At 36.3% G+C, this 15,683-nt stretch overlaps 1 protein-coding gene across 9 annotated transcripts in view; it reads right to left on the reverse strand.

Moving 5' to 3' along the window:
* The window catches only part of HMCN1 (hemicentin 1), a 677,492-nt gene that overhangs the window by 192,853 nt on the left and 468,956 nt on the right, over positions 1-15,683 (reverse strand). For 8 of the 9 annotated variants that reach the window (XM_074389731.1, XM_074389733.1, XM_074389732.1 and 5 more), the window contains 7 exons: positions 14,018-14,212; positions 10,945-11,040; positions 9,632-9,759; positions 7,657-7,801; positions 4,055-4,167; positions 2,217-2,376; positions 1,449-1,617 (listed from right to left, as the gene is read on the reverse strand). In XM_074389731.1, coding sequence (XP_074245832.1) covers positions 1,449-1,617; positions 2,217-2,376; positions 4,055-4,167; positions 7,657-7,801; positions 9,632-9,759; positions 10,945-11,040; positions 14,018-14,212 — 1,006 coding nt within the window. Of the gene's footprint in view, positions 1-1,448; positions 1,618-2,216; positions 2,377-4,054; positions 4,168-4,944; positions 4,964-7,656; positions 7,802-9,631; positions 9,760-10,944; positions 11,041-14,017; positions 14,213-15,683 lie in introns of those variants that run through there. The other variant, XM_074389736.1, reaches the window with a different exon arrangement.

The raw sequence follows: 15,683 nt of genomic DNA on the forward strand, positions 1-15,683 counted from the left end.
GGGGATGGATAATCAATACTGCCCCTTGGGAGTAGCAATTTGGAATGCCTGCAAAGCTGGAAATGGGAATTTGCTTTGACCAGGAATTGCAGCTCTGCATATAGGTCATAAAGAAAATCATGCATGAGTATACAAAGAGAAATATACAAAGATATTCTCTGAAAAGCCTTGTTTTTAAAACAAAAACAAAAAGAATAAACAAACTAGAATGTCCATAAATAGAGGAATGAAAAAAAATGAAATATAGAATATGCATGTAGGAGTTAAAAATGAATAAATATAATGTCTATGTACAATAGTGGATAAATGTTGAGGAGCAAGTAACAAAATAATAATACACTATTTGTTACAATGGCAAATTGAAAACAGACACATAAAACAAAATTGAAAACACAGTACACAGTATTCTACATTGTTTAAGGATGTATGTCTAGATTGCATACCAAGTTTGTAGCATGTTTGCCTCTGGGAAAAGGGCAAAGAAATTGCAACTGAGGAAGGAAACAGTAGAACTTTCTGATCTGTATTACTGTAATTTTTTACTCAAAAACATTCAAAACACATACTTTTTTCAAACAAATGGTAAAATTACATAAAGTCCTTCTTAATTTTTTTCCTTCATTAGCAGGAGGTAAACTATACTTGCATAAACTTATACCTTCATAATTATATATCAATAATTCTAAAGAAAATTATAGATTAGTGACTAATTCTTATTTCTTCAGTAACTTGTGCATTGATGTTGAGTTAAAACAGTAACCAAGAACTAGAGGCAGTGACTTTGAAATGTACATTCTCTTATATAATTCTGTCAGGTGAGTATTGTTCCTATTTTATAAATAGGAAATACGAGGTTCAGAGAGAGACCCTTTAAAAATTGCCAAAGGTTTCAGGCAAACTTTAAGTGGAAGAGAAAATTTAAACTCATAGCTGGATAGCAACAAAGGTTGTGCTTTTAAAGCTCTACCATTCTTGTTATGTCACTTAGCCTATAAAATACAGTATATTGTCTCAATGTGCCCATATTTGTACAAGGGTTTAAGCAAGAAGACTTACAAAAACCATCCAATGAAAGTCAAATCCTAGAGATTAGAGTGTGCCTATTGTATTTTATTGCTCTTATGGGATGAATGGAAATCTATGTGTGCTTACACACTGAGCTAACAGGAACCTCATAGAATTTTGCTCCATTTTAATAACTACCTTGTAAAATGCACCAATGGAAAATTATGGCAAAGCTGAATGTTAGCATTTTTGACATTAAAGATGTCAGCAGCATGATTCAGATGTTATAAATACTTCCTATAGACTCAGATGTACGTGCGAATTATCTCAATTTTAAAGGTGATTTTTTTTAAAGACATTTGAAAACCTGAATAGGCATGGCCATCTTGTCCCAAGAGATTTATTACATTTTCATGTGTTGCAATTAATCCCAGATCTCCTACCTTGGAGAGAACGGTGAGATGAGCTGGGTTTCTTTGGCCCAAGTAATTATGGGTGGAGGTAAGCCCTTCACTTCACATGGAAGTGTTACCTCTTCCCCTGCCAGGACGGAGATCTCAACAGGCTTATCCTGGGACAGTCCTCGTTGATCTCCAAACACTCTGGGCCTTACTAAAGTAAACACATGTTTTGGAAGGGAAACAGTACATTGAAAACAAAGCACAGTCTTAATTTACATTAAAATGTGGACTACTAATAATGTTCTGAAGTAATTTATTAAAAAGATGCTGTTCAGGACATAAGCTAAAACTTTCCATTAATACATGTATTGTGAGAACTAAAAGAGAAACAACAAAAACTTTCCCTAGTCACACAATGAAGAGATCAGCTGCATGTCCTCTCAGAGTCTTACCATCTGTAAAAGTAACCCCTTGAGGGCCTACCCAAGACATTGTTGAGGTTTGGCTTTGCTAGGAGTGTTAACTAACTGGTGTTACTGAAGAGGGTTGGGTGCAATAAGCATACTTTTTGGGAAAACATTGTAAAATTTTTCCAAAAGACTATGATTGCATTCCTTAAAATCAGAATCTAAGTAGCGGTGATTTTGGCTGGCAGTAAAAAATGCATTTCTGTAAAAAAATAATATATAAACTTGGGGGAGCAATTCACTTTAGGTGTACATGCATCTGGTAACAGTACTGGGGAAAGAACTGTGAGTTTTGGCACAGACAGACGATGTCAATAAAAACCATTCCTCCAACAGCTCTCACCGTAGACCGTCAGCTGCACTTTCCTTTTGGCGTAGCCAGCGGCATTGGTGGCGGTGCAGACATACTCCCCACTCTCCTCTCCTCCAGGTGACACCACATACAGACTGCCGTCAGCTCCTGCTGAAAACTTAGCACTGCTGGTTGAAATCAGCTCTCCTTTCTGCAAAACACAGCAAAAAGCAAAGGGATTTTTTTTTTTAAGACCATAAAAGAGTGACTTAATGTCTGGAAGAGGAATAGAGAGAGAAAAAAATCTCCAAGGGGGAAACAGACTAAATTTTACAATGCTAACTTGAAAAAAAGTTATGTATAGAAAAATTAGACAAATAAAAGTACTAAAAGTGATATTTCTCCATACCAAATCATATCGTCTTCATGCCAGAGCTACTTATGAAGGCAGAGAACAACAGTCACGGTAAGCATGGTACAGTGAATGCTTGTGCTATGCCTGCTCTGCTCTGAGCACTTCACCTCAATCAACCATTTTAAGACTCACAACAATCTTATCAGTAGCAACTACCACAAGCCTCATTTTACAATTTAGAGTATTATTAAAGCATGGGAGAGGGGAGTAGAGTAACTTGCCCGAGATCACAAAGCTCATCAGTGGTGGAGCTGGGACTGGAACCCAGCAGCCAGGCTCTGGAGCCCAGGTTCTTAACCTCTGTGCTTGGCCACAGCACAAAGGCCAACCTGGAAAGATTTCACTTTTGCATTTTCCTTACAATGCATTAAACTTCTATTCCGTGCTAGGTACTGTGCAGTTTGGAGATGAGCTTCACCACTGTGACTTTTCTGTCCAGAATTTTTTAAAAAGCTAAGCTTTTAATTTATTTACAAACGTCAACATCAGCTTCTCCCTATTTCAGATTTTTAAATAGATAAAACTTGATGGTATGGGAAAACACTAGTAGTGCTAATTACACAAATGCCACACTTCATTAGCATGTCATTACTTTATATTACTTTGTATCTGCTGGGTTCAAATTCATTTACAGAAAATGTGCCAAGTCCTATTTGTGGCTGTTCAAGGATAACAGGAATTCTTCAGGAAATGGGCTTTTCTTCAATGCAAAAATACAAGTAAAAGCTGAACAACATGATGGGGATATACAGGGGAATAAATTGGCTTGTATATATGTCTTATAATTTTTAGTCATACGTAGAATTTGTGACTATACCATAGAACTTTATAAATAGGAAAATCCATGCAGTCCTATTACTTAAAAGGGACCTTAAAAGCTCTTTAATGAAATCACCTACTTGACGTTTGAATGGTACTAGCAATGTTACAGTGAACTTCCACAGCACAGCCTGTGTGCCGGGAACTTTTCTAAGCACTTTACATCTCGTGGCAGATCCTTTTTCACCCTCTGCCACATCCCTAAGCCGTCTCTTAATTTCAGTACAGCTTTAGTGGACAGCTACACATACTCCACCAGGGTCATCCTTCATGCACTTAAGGTTTTTTTTTTTTTTTTTGGACTCAGAGCTTTATCCAAAGCCCGAGAAGGCCACTCAGCCTGTGCACAGGCAGCCATGAAGTGCAGCCCTGTAAGCTTCTCTGGGGAGTGAGGGAATATGTCATGTATAAATGCTTCACTTCCTGTCCATCAGAGGGATCCTTCTGAAGTGCATCTCTATGGTTTCTTGGAGGGTTTCTAGCACATTGAAGGTTATTTGTCCAGCCACGGAGGAAAGCAGCTCAATGAAACCCTTTATTGACTTTTCTTCTTCCCATGCCTCACTCCCCTAGCCTCCTCCTCAAGACTGGGGAAAACCTGCAGGTGAACTTTACACTCTGCTCTTCAGGAAATATGACTAGATGTCTCATTTACCTTGGACCAGATGACAGATGGTTTGGGAATTCCACTTGCTTTGCATGGTAAAGTTACTGGAATGCCTTCAATCGTACTGAGTATCTGCTGCCCATGCTGAATGGTTGGCAGAACTGAAAAGGGAAGTAGTATTTGGTATCTGAGCACCTGTTCTTCCATTTAGACTCATCTATTTAAAGTTAAAATTTTCAGCATAACATTAATGTTTGTAAAAATGAGCAATTATTTAACATTTTCTGATAAAAGTGTAGGATAATCTCTGTAAAGGAGCGTGCTAAACAAAGAAAGTAGTTATGATCTGGAAAATGCATAAAAACTTAAAATCAAGTAGTAAGTGATCTCTAATAAGCAGACTTTCCTATCAAAAATAAGACAGGACTAAAGAAAATTCATTTGTTGTTGTTTTGTGTGTGTGTGTGTGTGTGTGTGTGTGTGTGTGTTTTGCTGGAAACCCAAGATAGAATTGCACTCAGAGAGTTATACATTTAATGCATATCTCCAATCACTGTCCATTACTCACTGAGCTTCAGTAAGCTGACATAAGCCTACATTCAAACAAATGGGCTGTTTAACCACTACATATTAAATATCTATCTATACTCAGGAATCACTAAGTGGGGTACTAAATTTAACCCAGATAAAAAGATTTGTTTTCTTAAGAAGAATTTAATGGTAAAACTCAAATCTTAAGAGTTTACTTTTTTTTAAAGACAGGGTCTCGATGTGTTACCCAGGCTGGTCTTGAACTCCTGGGCTCATGTAATCCTCCTGCCACAGCCTCCCAAAGTGGTGCGATTATAGGTATAAGCCACCGCACCCAGCCAAGAGTTTACATTTTAAAGACTAAAAGGATTCTAAGTCAATATTTTTCAGTAAGAAGAATAACATACCTTTGACTTTAGAAAGCAACTGAAGAATTAACATGAGTAGAAGCAAAAGGAAAAGGAAGAAGGTTAATCCCTCCATTATGTGTAAATCATAATCAGAACCAACTTTCACAAACAGAAATTATCAATATTCAATGTTCTGAAAATAGTGATTTTGATTAAAGAAGCTTCCATATATGAAAGTTCCTAACATAGTGAAAGGAAGACAATAAAAGCCCAATCTATGACAGGCATTTCCTTTCCATCCTCTGGAAAGATGAGACTGGAACTGCTCCCAGGAGCTCAATCGCTTATCATTTCTCTTCCTTAAAATTAGATTTTTCAAGGATTATCATAACTACTCTGAGAAATTTTTTTTTAGAACTAGAGACACCAGAAACCATAGTGCAAAAAATTCCTTGGAAGACTTAGATTAGAAAAGATACATACTCATATTTTCCTATGGCCGGGTCACTCTTTAGATCAGGCGTCCCCAAACTACGGCCTGCGGGCCGCATGCCACCCCCTGAGGCCATGTATGTGGCCCCTGCCGCACTTCAGGAAGGGGCACCTCTTTCATTGGTGGCCAGTGAGAGGAGCACAGTATGTGGCGGCCCTCCAACAGTCTGAGGGACAGTCAACTGGCCCCCTGTGTAAAAAGTTTGGGGATGCCTGCTTTAGATAATTTATTCTTAAAGAATTGGCAGCAAATCCCCAGCCCTATACAAGAATGCCAGGCTACTCTCTAAGGCAAGAAATTTAATTTTCAGAATCATCATGGAATATTCATCTTGCAACTATGCTGTCAATTTGTGACAACATGGATTAAGCCATTTTCATAAAAACATATTGAATTTGACAGCACTAAAGAAAAGTGGCAAATTAAGGCAACAGTTGAAATCGAACGACATTTGGGTGTGGAAGAAAAGTTTCTTTTCAGATTGTCAATCCATATACACCAATATGACAAACTGTTTCATCATTTTCATTTACATTTATAATTGTATTTATTCATTATTTTAAGAATTGGATTGACAGCCTTTTATGAGTATTCTTAAAAATGGAGAGGCAGAATGATGAAGGAATAGCACTGCTAATTAACATAAATACAGAGGTACAGAGAGCTGCTATGCTTTATCACTTCCATCTACTAAATGGCTGCTAGATTTAGTTAACGCCAAATGGCTGCACTAATTTTTTAACCTTATTGACTAAATTAGTTACTTATTTTTGACTAAGATGGACCAATGAATGTTGTGAAATTATCTCTTAATTTTTAATTATTAACCTTAAAACTTGCACCACTATACCATATCATTGGTTTGTCTGTATTTTTGTCTTTCTGATAGGAAAGACATCATAATTAATCCTGCCATTTTTTTCACCCAAGTGAAAATTTAGCCTCAGAATCCTTTTAACACAATATTCTAGGCACTCACTAGAAGCCAAAGAGGGATGACACGAGGGCATTCCTACACAAGACTCTCAAAGCAGTCTATAAGCACCCTCCAGGAAATCTATGGTCTGATCTTCTTGACAAATAGTTACCCAATCATATCCGATATGTCTGTTTGCATTTATTCCTCTAGGTTATAACTTATTTAGTGTTGTTTTAATATTTCTTCAAAATAATATTTCTTCAAGAATATCTAAGGTGATATTGGCAGATACTTAATATAAAACTGAGAAAGGTGGTGGAGGCTGTTTAAGAGAAGCAGGAATAACAAAAGATGATGGTCTGCAGTCACTGATATTGTCAACAGACCAAACAAAATTTGAAAACTACTGGACTCTCCAATTCACGTAGTAAATCAGGCGTCCCCAAACTACGGCCTGCGGGCCGCATGCCGCACCCTGAGGCCATTTATCTGGCCCTCCCGCCGCACTTCAGGAAGGGGCACCTCTTTCATTAGTGGTCAGTGAGAGGAGCACAGTATGTGGCGGCCCTCCAACGGTCTGAGGGACAGTGAACTGGCCCCCTGTGTAAAAAGTTTGGGGATGCCTGTACTAAATAATGAATAAATCAACAGATAAAAATAAGTATTTTGTAGTGCTTTCTAAGATATTCAGCCCTGTACACAAAGCTCTTTTCAATGCTATTTTTTTAAAGCAATGTTCCAAAGCCTTTAAAGGAAGTATACAAAAAAAGTTATGATAATTTCTTAAAGTATGAAGCTGTCAATTATTTATCGAGATGTAAAAGGCTGGTTACTGTTAGTCACGAATGGAAAAAGATTGCTTCTGGATTTTCTTATTTGTGACCTTTAAGTTATTAAACATGCAAGAAGATTGTCTGGAGCACATGAGGTGACCTTTAGAAAAGCTTAGGTCATTTCTAGCTCAAGCACAAAGGGGTCATTAGTAAGGACATGCTTGTTGCACAATACAGAAAGAAAAGGCAATCTGGAGGGTGTAATGAGTTCAGCTTGTCTGAAATTAAAATGTATTTTTAAATGTAATTCTTTGAGAGCCAAGTTCACTTTTAACAATTAAGAAACCACTTACAAAAGCCCTTGGCCAGACTCAGCTGGTGACTCCCAAGAATGTCTTTTTGTGTACATAAAAAAGGGAAATCTGGAAACAACATTAACAATGTAGATATTGTTCAAGAAATAAGAAATAACAATTAATAGAGATATCTAATTATAATCAGAGGAACAGAGTTATTTGATTAAAATATAGAAACAACTACTTTGAACACAGTTTGGAAACAGTTACATTGGGTGTGTGTCTTACCATGCACAACCACAGAGGTAGTTTTGTTATTGGTCCCAGCAACGTTACTGGCCACACAAGTATATTCACCACCATCCTGAAGCTGAACTCTTTCAATATGGAGGCTCCCATCACTGCGCACAGTGATGTAAGGATTTTGGAGCAACTTAAAGGAAAAAAAAGGTAATTTTTAATTTAAAAAGAGAGGATTTATGAGAGTCAAAAATGAGTCTGCTCTTTTTTTCCAACTGGGTTACTAAAAGCCTATAGACAAAAAATTTTAATGTCTATAAGTGAAAAATGATGAGCATAAATGTTACCAAGAGTGTAATCATACAATTTAATCCTGATAGATCTCCAAGAAATTATACCTATTAATATTTACCAAAGTACAAGCTAAAAAAAGAAAGATACAGACGTGACTTGTGTAATGTTTCTGTAAATTTTGTCATCACTCAAAACCCAAATTTCACTATAATTATTTGGCTTAATTTGGCTTTTGGCTTAAATTGTTTTTTTCCAAGGAGACCTTATTACCATTTGATATTTTTATTTTGGCACACAGGCACTTATTCACGCCAATAACGAATGACTTACTCTGAATATCCACCCTTGTTAGGTAATAGATGCAAATATTAGTGAACAATATGTGATGCATGAATTGTGTCAGGGAAGGCTTGTAATATTGTCAGTTAAGAATGATCACCTCTAAATCTGAATCATATATCCACATAACATATAAGATACTTTAGTGCTCAAATGCTATCATTCTACAAGGGCATTTATTTTTAAGTGAGGTTTACTACTTTTTCTCAGGTTTTTATGCAAATATGAAATTTTACATTCCCTTAGATGGAGTCAATCCCCACTCCCAACTTTTTTTTTGAGACGGAGTCTCACTGCTGCCCAGGCTACAGTGCAGTGGCAACACTCTTGGCTAACTGCAACCTCCGCCTCCCGAGTTCAAGCATATTTATTTCTAATCAGTACTTCAAAAACAGAGTGAATCCCAATATTTTGGAAAATGAAAGGAAAAATCCTTTGAGCCAGAAGAAAATGTATTGCCATAGATAGCTTATTTATAGAAAAAAATTTCATAGAACTATAAACATTTTTTACATCCTTTCATAAAATTTTACACTGAAAAACACTGACAATATATATTTATTTTCATATAAATGATATAAATGACAAATGTCATTTATTTTTATATAGTTCATAATGAAAGATATAATGTTTAAAGTTAATAATAATAAAGATTAATATATAAAATGGAAGAATTTTATGGGAATATTAACATTTTATGACATACTACAAAGAAGAGCACAAAAATATTTAAGTGCTATGAAAATAACAATACTTGCTTCAGTTTTTCTATATTCTGAAAGGAGTTTACTAGTGACACTGAATTTAATATAAAATTATGAAAATTACAACACTAGTTCTCCATTTTATTAATGCCAAAATAATATGAATAGCAAAAATATGTTAATAATAAAGAAAAGCTTTGGTATATTTATAAAAAACATATTTTTGTATATTTATTAAATTGATATCTTAAGTGATTAGAATACATTACTTCTTACTCAAGACAATCAGGAATGTGGGCCAGGCATAGTGGCTCATGTCTACAATCTCAGCACTCTCAGAGGCCGAGATGGATGGATTACTTGAGGTCAGGAGTTTGAGACCAGCCTGGCCAATATAGTGAAACCCCATCTCTGCTAAAAAAAAAAAACACAAAAATTAACCAGGCATGGTGGAGGGCACCTGTAATCCCAGCTACTCTGGAGGCTGAGGCATGAGAATCCCTTGAACCTGGGAGGCAGAGGTTGCAGTGAGCCGAGATCCCATCACTGCACTCCAGCCTAGGCAACAGAACAAAACTCTGTCTCAAAAAACAAACAAACAAACAAACAGAAAGAAAGAAAGAAGAGCAGAGGAGAATAGAAAAGAAAATTAGGAACGTGAATGCATGCATTTAAAATGTTCTTACCATAGCTGAATTCTTTATCCACCGACGTTCTGGAATGGGATTTCCAGCTAACAGAGTACAGGGCAAAGTAAGCTGCTGTCCTTCAATAACATTGGCCACTGAAGGGCTGATTCCAATAAGTGGAGCAACTAAATCAGAGAGAGCGCAGGCACCTTCAACTCTATTTCACCCGAACCTTACAGGCCTTAAGACTATTAGTTATGCTGTAAAAACTTGAGTTCTCACAAACAAAATGTTTACATGATAATGGGTATGATTTTAAAAGTAAAGATAAAGTCTCCTTCCAAGTAGCGGAGATGGAAAAGGACAGGTAATAAGTTAGTGTAGAAGTAAAGAAGGTTAAAAAAAGGATGTGTATGGCATGGAAGGCCTGAAATGTCAAGTCAAGATATTTGCACTGTATTCATTAGACAAATGGAGGGTAACTTAAAGCATTTATAAATGGAAAAGTGGAATAATCAGGACCATTTTGGGGGGAAATATTAATCTGAAAACTGTAAGCAGACTGGAAGAAATGGAATCAAACAGGATGCTGTTGTAATAGCTTCAGCAAATAATATGAGGTAGACTCGCCTAGGTGGCATGGTAAAGCAGTATTATAAATACGCCTTCTCCAAAAATTAATGAATACATTTAACATAAAGCAAACTCCATAAGAGATTTTACTTGGAAATTTTACATATAGATAAATGGAGACACATTTTAAAAATTGTGTACAAGGATATTAATGAAAAACATGTACCTGAAGATATAAAAATTACATTAAATGCTATAATAATTTAAATAATGTAGTACTATTGCAGAAATAGAATTCTGAGGATTAGATATGGAGACATAAACTTACCATGTGATCAAATGGGTATTTTAGTCACTAGGAAATGAATATTCAATAACGGATATTGCATCAAATGTCTTACCACTTGGAAATAAATAACATCATATTTTTAACCTCATATCATACACAAAAATAATTCCATGTTGACTAAAATAACAAATGTAAAAACGGAATCAGTAAAGACCACGACTCTAATATGTGTGGGTTTGTGTGTGTATGTGTGTATGCATGTGTGTATTCATATTTAGATTTAAAACAATTGATTTAAATTGACCTTCATGTTGGAAGAGATAATCTGTGAGCCTATTTCCAGGACTAACATTCTAAAAAATATGAAATGTTGTAGGGAAAGGAAGGCTGGTCTAGTAATTAGTTATCTTTTTTTTTTTTTTTTAAGTGGCACAGGCAAGAGATGACATAGTAAAAGAAGTCTGATGATTTTGAAGACCATGGTATGCAGACATTCAATTGATCTTACCAAGTCCGGTCACTGTTATCGTTGTCTCTGACTGGATCTTCCCAAACTGGTTTTCAGCTTCACAAATATAGGTTCCTTTATCGCTTGCCCATAAGTCTAAAAAGAAGAACTCATTTACTCATCTAATTCCATCAATGGAGCATTAACTATGTGCCAGGAACAGTGGTGAGATCTGTGGATGGAAAGCGTGGCACTGCCTTCTGGTAGGGGATGAAACATACACAGAAACCCACCATCACACCGCAGTGTAGTGAGTGCTAACAAAGCGTTCCAGACCATGAGCTCTGGAAGCAGAGGCAGGAGTAACTGCATGAAAGCAAATTAGAGAGGGATTCGCGTTAAGGTAATAGTATCTGAGTGAGTAGAATACAGGAAGGGCAGTCCAAATCTAACAGGTTACAAAGGCAAGAGCATGACTAGAAAAATCATGGCCTGTACAAAGAATGGAAAGCTGCACCATCAATGGACTCTGCACCACCATGCTGGAGGCATGTTAGAAGTTTGCAGGGGAGACTTTTTGGTTGGTGCAATGACTGGGGAAGCCTGCTGGCAAAAAACTAAAGAGGTGGGCAAAAACTAGAGAGGTGAAACGTGGCAGATTCACAAAGGAGTAATTATCCCATGTCCAGCATGATTTTGAAACTCCCACTGGAAATGTGGGTATTTCATAACTATGTTAACTACGTGAGTTTACAACCTAATTCTGTAAAGGCAGAAGAAAGACAGAACTTTAGTAACAATTTCACATCACCTTAGAAAATCCCCTTACCAGCTTGGAGTTTTTGAGTCATCAATCCCATAATCCTTTGCATGAGTCTGCATTTGAGCTACTGAATTCATAATGATGCCACATAAATGTATACACATATTGTGTAGACAATGCCAGAGTATTTACATATTGAAATATATATTTTAATATAAATTACTTTCCCTCATTTATCCTTTGTGTTAGATATTTCAAATTTTTTTATCATGTAGTTAGATCAAACAAATAGAATTTTTAAGATTATAAAAGGAAATTATAAAACATTTGTAATTAAAGAGGGTTTTGGAGCCATGAGGCTAGGGACACATCCTGAGTTACAGGTTGTGTGGGGACAGTTAGTAGACTGAAGTTGAAGAGGTGGACTGGTACCTTCTCGAGAGTGTGGTTTTTTGTTGTGAGCAATCAGGAAGGAAAGAGAGGATATTAAATAGGGGAGTGGGTGTAATCTTATAAATAGCTTAACCAAAATAAGCAGTTTAACCTATTGGTAAGATTTGAACCAGTATGAATAGTTCCATACTACCTCAGATAAAGAACCATGACAGAGTTTCCACTCCTCTGCTAGCCGTATGCATCTAGTTGTAGAATTGCATCTGGTAAACTAAGGCAGCATCCATTCGACGTAGCAAATATTCATTTGGAAATAAAAATTCAGCAAACCACCCGATTAATAAATCATACATATTCTAACTAGGATACTTTTCATATTACAAAATCTTGGACTAATTTGTGTAGTAATACATCATACTATGAGAACCAAGTTTATAATCACTAATTTCCTTCCAGTCACTTTAATTTTGACAGGCAACTGTTGCTCAAGATACTGGTCTCTTTTATTCTTTCTTTTCTCTCATCTCTTTTGATCAACTTGTTTTCAGGTCTCACTTTTTGTTGACCTCCGGGTTGTTTCTCATCATCACCATTTGAGTTTTTCAATGTTCCCTTTCTCTCATTTCTCTTCCTATCTTGTAGTGGTGGTGTTCCGAAACAGTACTTCCATGTACCTTTTCCTATCTATCAAACTGGGAGCAGAGCTCTCTAACTTCTAGCTCATCAAATCAATTTTTTCACCTGGACATTTCAATTCATGCACAATCTGACCCAATCTGATGTGTACTTCCCAGTAGCAACTTTTATGGGCATCCACTCAGAAAATGGACTGCAAACTACCTGAGTGAGAGACCTTATATCTGACTGCTGTCCACCATAGAGCTCACCACAGAGCTGAACACTGAAGCACTCGTTATCAGACAATTTAATTTATATCTCAAAATTTAAGTGGTCAATGCACATTTGTTGATAAACTTGGGCCAGGCACAGTGCTTCACGCCTGTAATACCAGCACTTTGGAAAGATGAAGTGGGTGGATCATTTGAGGTCAAGAGTTTGAGACTAGCCTGGCCAACAGGGTAAAACCTTGTCTCTACTGAAAATACCAAAATTAGCTGGGCGTGGTGGTGCGCACCTGTAATCCCAGCTACAGGAAGCTGAAGCAGCAGAATTGGTTGAACCTGGGAGATGGAGTTTGCAGTGAGCTGAGATCATGTCACTGCACTCCAGCCTGGGCAACAGAATGAGACTCCATACCCACCCCCCAAAAAAATAATAATAAAAATAATTAACTTGGCAATAACTGATTGAAAGCTTTCTATGAAATACCCCAAACATCTCATTATTTTTAAAAACATGATTAATTATCTAAATGCTTTCCCCCCCCCCGGTAACACCATGCAATTATTCTTAGCATTATTTGAAAAAATACAAGTTGCTTTCAAATATCTGAATACTAAATAGCTTATCAAATTTTTGGATGAGGACGTATTTGACTTTTTTGGGGGTGATAGGATCTTTTGCTTTAGGTGGATACAGCTTTTAATAAAGGAGTTTCTGAAGCATTTCTATGCATGTTGTTATGTATTGTTAGACAAAATATTTAAAGTTAACTGACTACTAGCAATATTTTACCTTCCTATACAACAACTGTTACAAGAATCAAGGTAATGTGACCATTTATCTACATAGCGGGCCAGGTGACTCTATTTGCAACAAGAAATGGTAAGGTATGAAGAAGTCATGTTGTTTCATAAGCGCTTACGATAAATTAATGACATACATTTGAATAAAATATAACTCATTTATGACAATTCCGAAATATAAAATGCCAGTCCTATTTCAAAGTAAAGTGCAATGACGTAAAATATGTTGGCAAGAATAATTTACTATTTTAAACAGCAATACCTATGTATAAAACATAAATATATAATATAAAAGTACGTGATTATACAAAATATATTTACTTCAACCTACTTAAAATAAAGAGAGCTCCTGTTCTTAGTTGGCTGATGGAACTAACTGAAAACGGTCTTGAGAAAATCGGCATGTTGTCTAATCTTCGCCATCTGATTGTTGGTTCTGGATAACCCTGAACATAACAAGGTAATGTCACGTTCGAGCCAATTTCCACAGACACATCAGCAGGTTCTTGTATGAGAACTGGAGGTGCTGGAAGATATTAAAAACAACAAAAAAGTTATTGGTATATTATACAGGCATATTAAACATAAACTTAAATTGTCAACAGATTGAATTTGAATTAAATCATTGTTCATGTTATATTGTAAATTTACCCTGTTGATATTCCTCTCCTATGTAAAAACAGTGGCTGTTTCTTTTTGGCTTTATAAATGAAGGGAGGTACTTAGATTCACAACCATTTCCCTAAAGTGCTAGATGATAAAAAGAGTGGAAATTTAAATCATAATTATCTTAAAGAGAACCTTTCATTCTAAAAATTTATTTTCAATTTCAGTTTATGTCAAATTGCTGAAATCTTAAGACTGATTTTATAGATGAAGAAACTGAAATACAGATAGTTAATTTGCTAAGTGTCTCATGGAGTTGAATTATGAAGACAAGATTTAAAACCAAGTCAATTAAACTTTGGAGTCACCATTCTTTGTTGTTGCATTAGCTTTCCCTTTTCTATGGGTGCTCACAACTGCTCATAGTTGTATAGTTAGCAGGCTCATAAATATGACTGCAGAGATCACTTTTCTTCTTATGGGAATTTTGGAGGTGACGTACAGTTGTCTTCTCAAGCAGCATTAGTGCTTGTTTAGCACAGGTTAAAGAACCTCCTCCAACTGTGCAGCCTCTATAATTTCCCTTTATAAATGTTATAACCTAGGCAATCAGCATCCCTTGTTCTTCTCCAAACAAGGACTGACCTTTCTCATACTGGTATCTTGTTATTACCACCTCCCTCAAATGTAATGGCTGCTATTGATCTCTGGCAGTTGAAATATTGGCAATCTTTTAATCTGGTTGAAAAGGCCCTGTCCTCTATGATGCCGTCTCTTACCGCTTGAGATGAGCATAATTTTTTCTCTCTGTGAAGTTTCAGAGAACTCACTCTCTACCGTTCTCATGGCAGTCACCACATTCAACCTGTTATTACACAATGTTTGTTTTTTATTTCCTAGAGAGTTTATATTTGTAACCATATTTTTATCTTTTACAGCAGCTAACGTAGTACTTTGTGCATTATTCATGGGCACTGGATATTTGTGAATGCATTTTTGAATCAGTGTGACGACAGTTCAGTAATAACCCTGTGTGTGTGTGTGTGTGTGTGTGTGTGTGTGTGATGCTTAAGAGTATATGATATACCTGGTACACTGAACTTTCACTTTTGAAAGAAACATGGCAATTTCAGAATCCCTCTATTTATTGAACCTAAAGAAAATTAAATTAGGTTAAACGCCACAACTGAACGATATGTTTTTAAAAATAAATGACTTATCAATGTTTAGATTTTTCTTTTTTTTTTTTTTTTTTTTTTGAGACGGAGTTTTTGCTCTCGTTACCCAGGCTGGAGTGCAATGGCGCGATCTCGGCTCACCGCAACCTCCACCTCCTGGGTTCAGGCAATTCTCCTGCCTCAGCTTCCTGAGTAGCTGGGATTACAGGCACG

Source organism: Saimiri boliviensis, chromosome 19 (assembly GCF_048565385.1).
Source record: "Saimiri boliviensis isolate mSaiBol1 chromosome 19, mSaiBol1.pri, whole genome shotgun sequence".
In the NCBI taxonomy this organism is placed as follows: Eukaryota; Metazoa; Chordata; class Mammalia; order Primates; family Cebidae; genus Saimiri; species Saimiri boliviensis.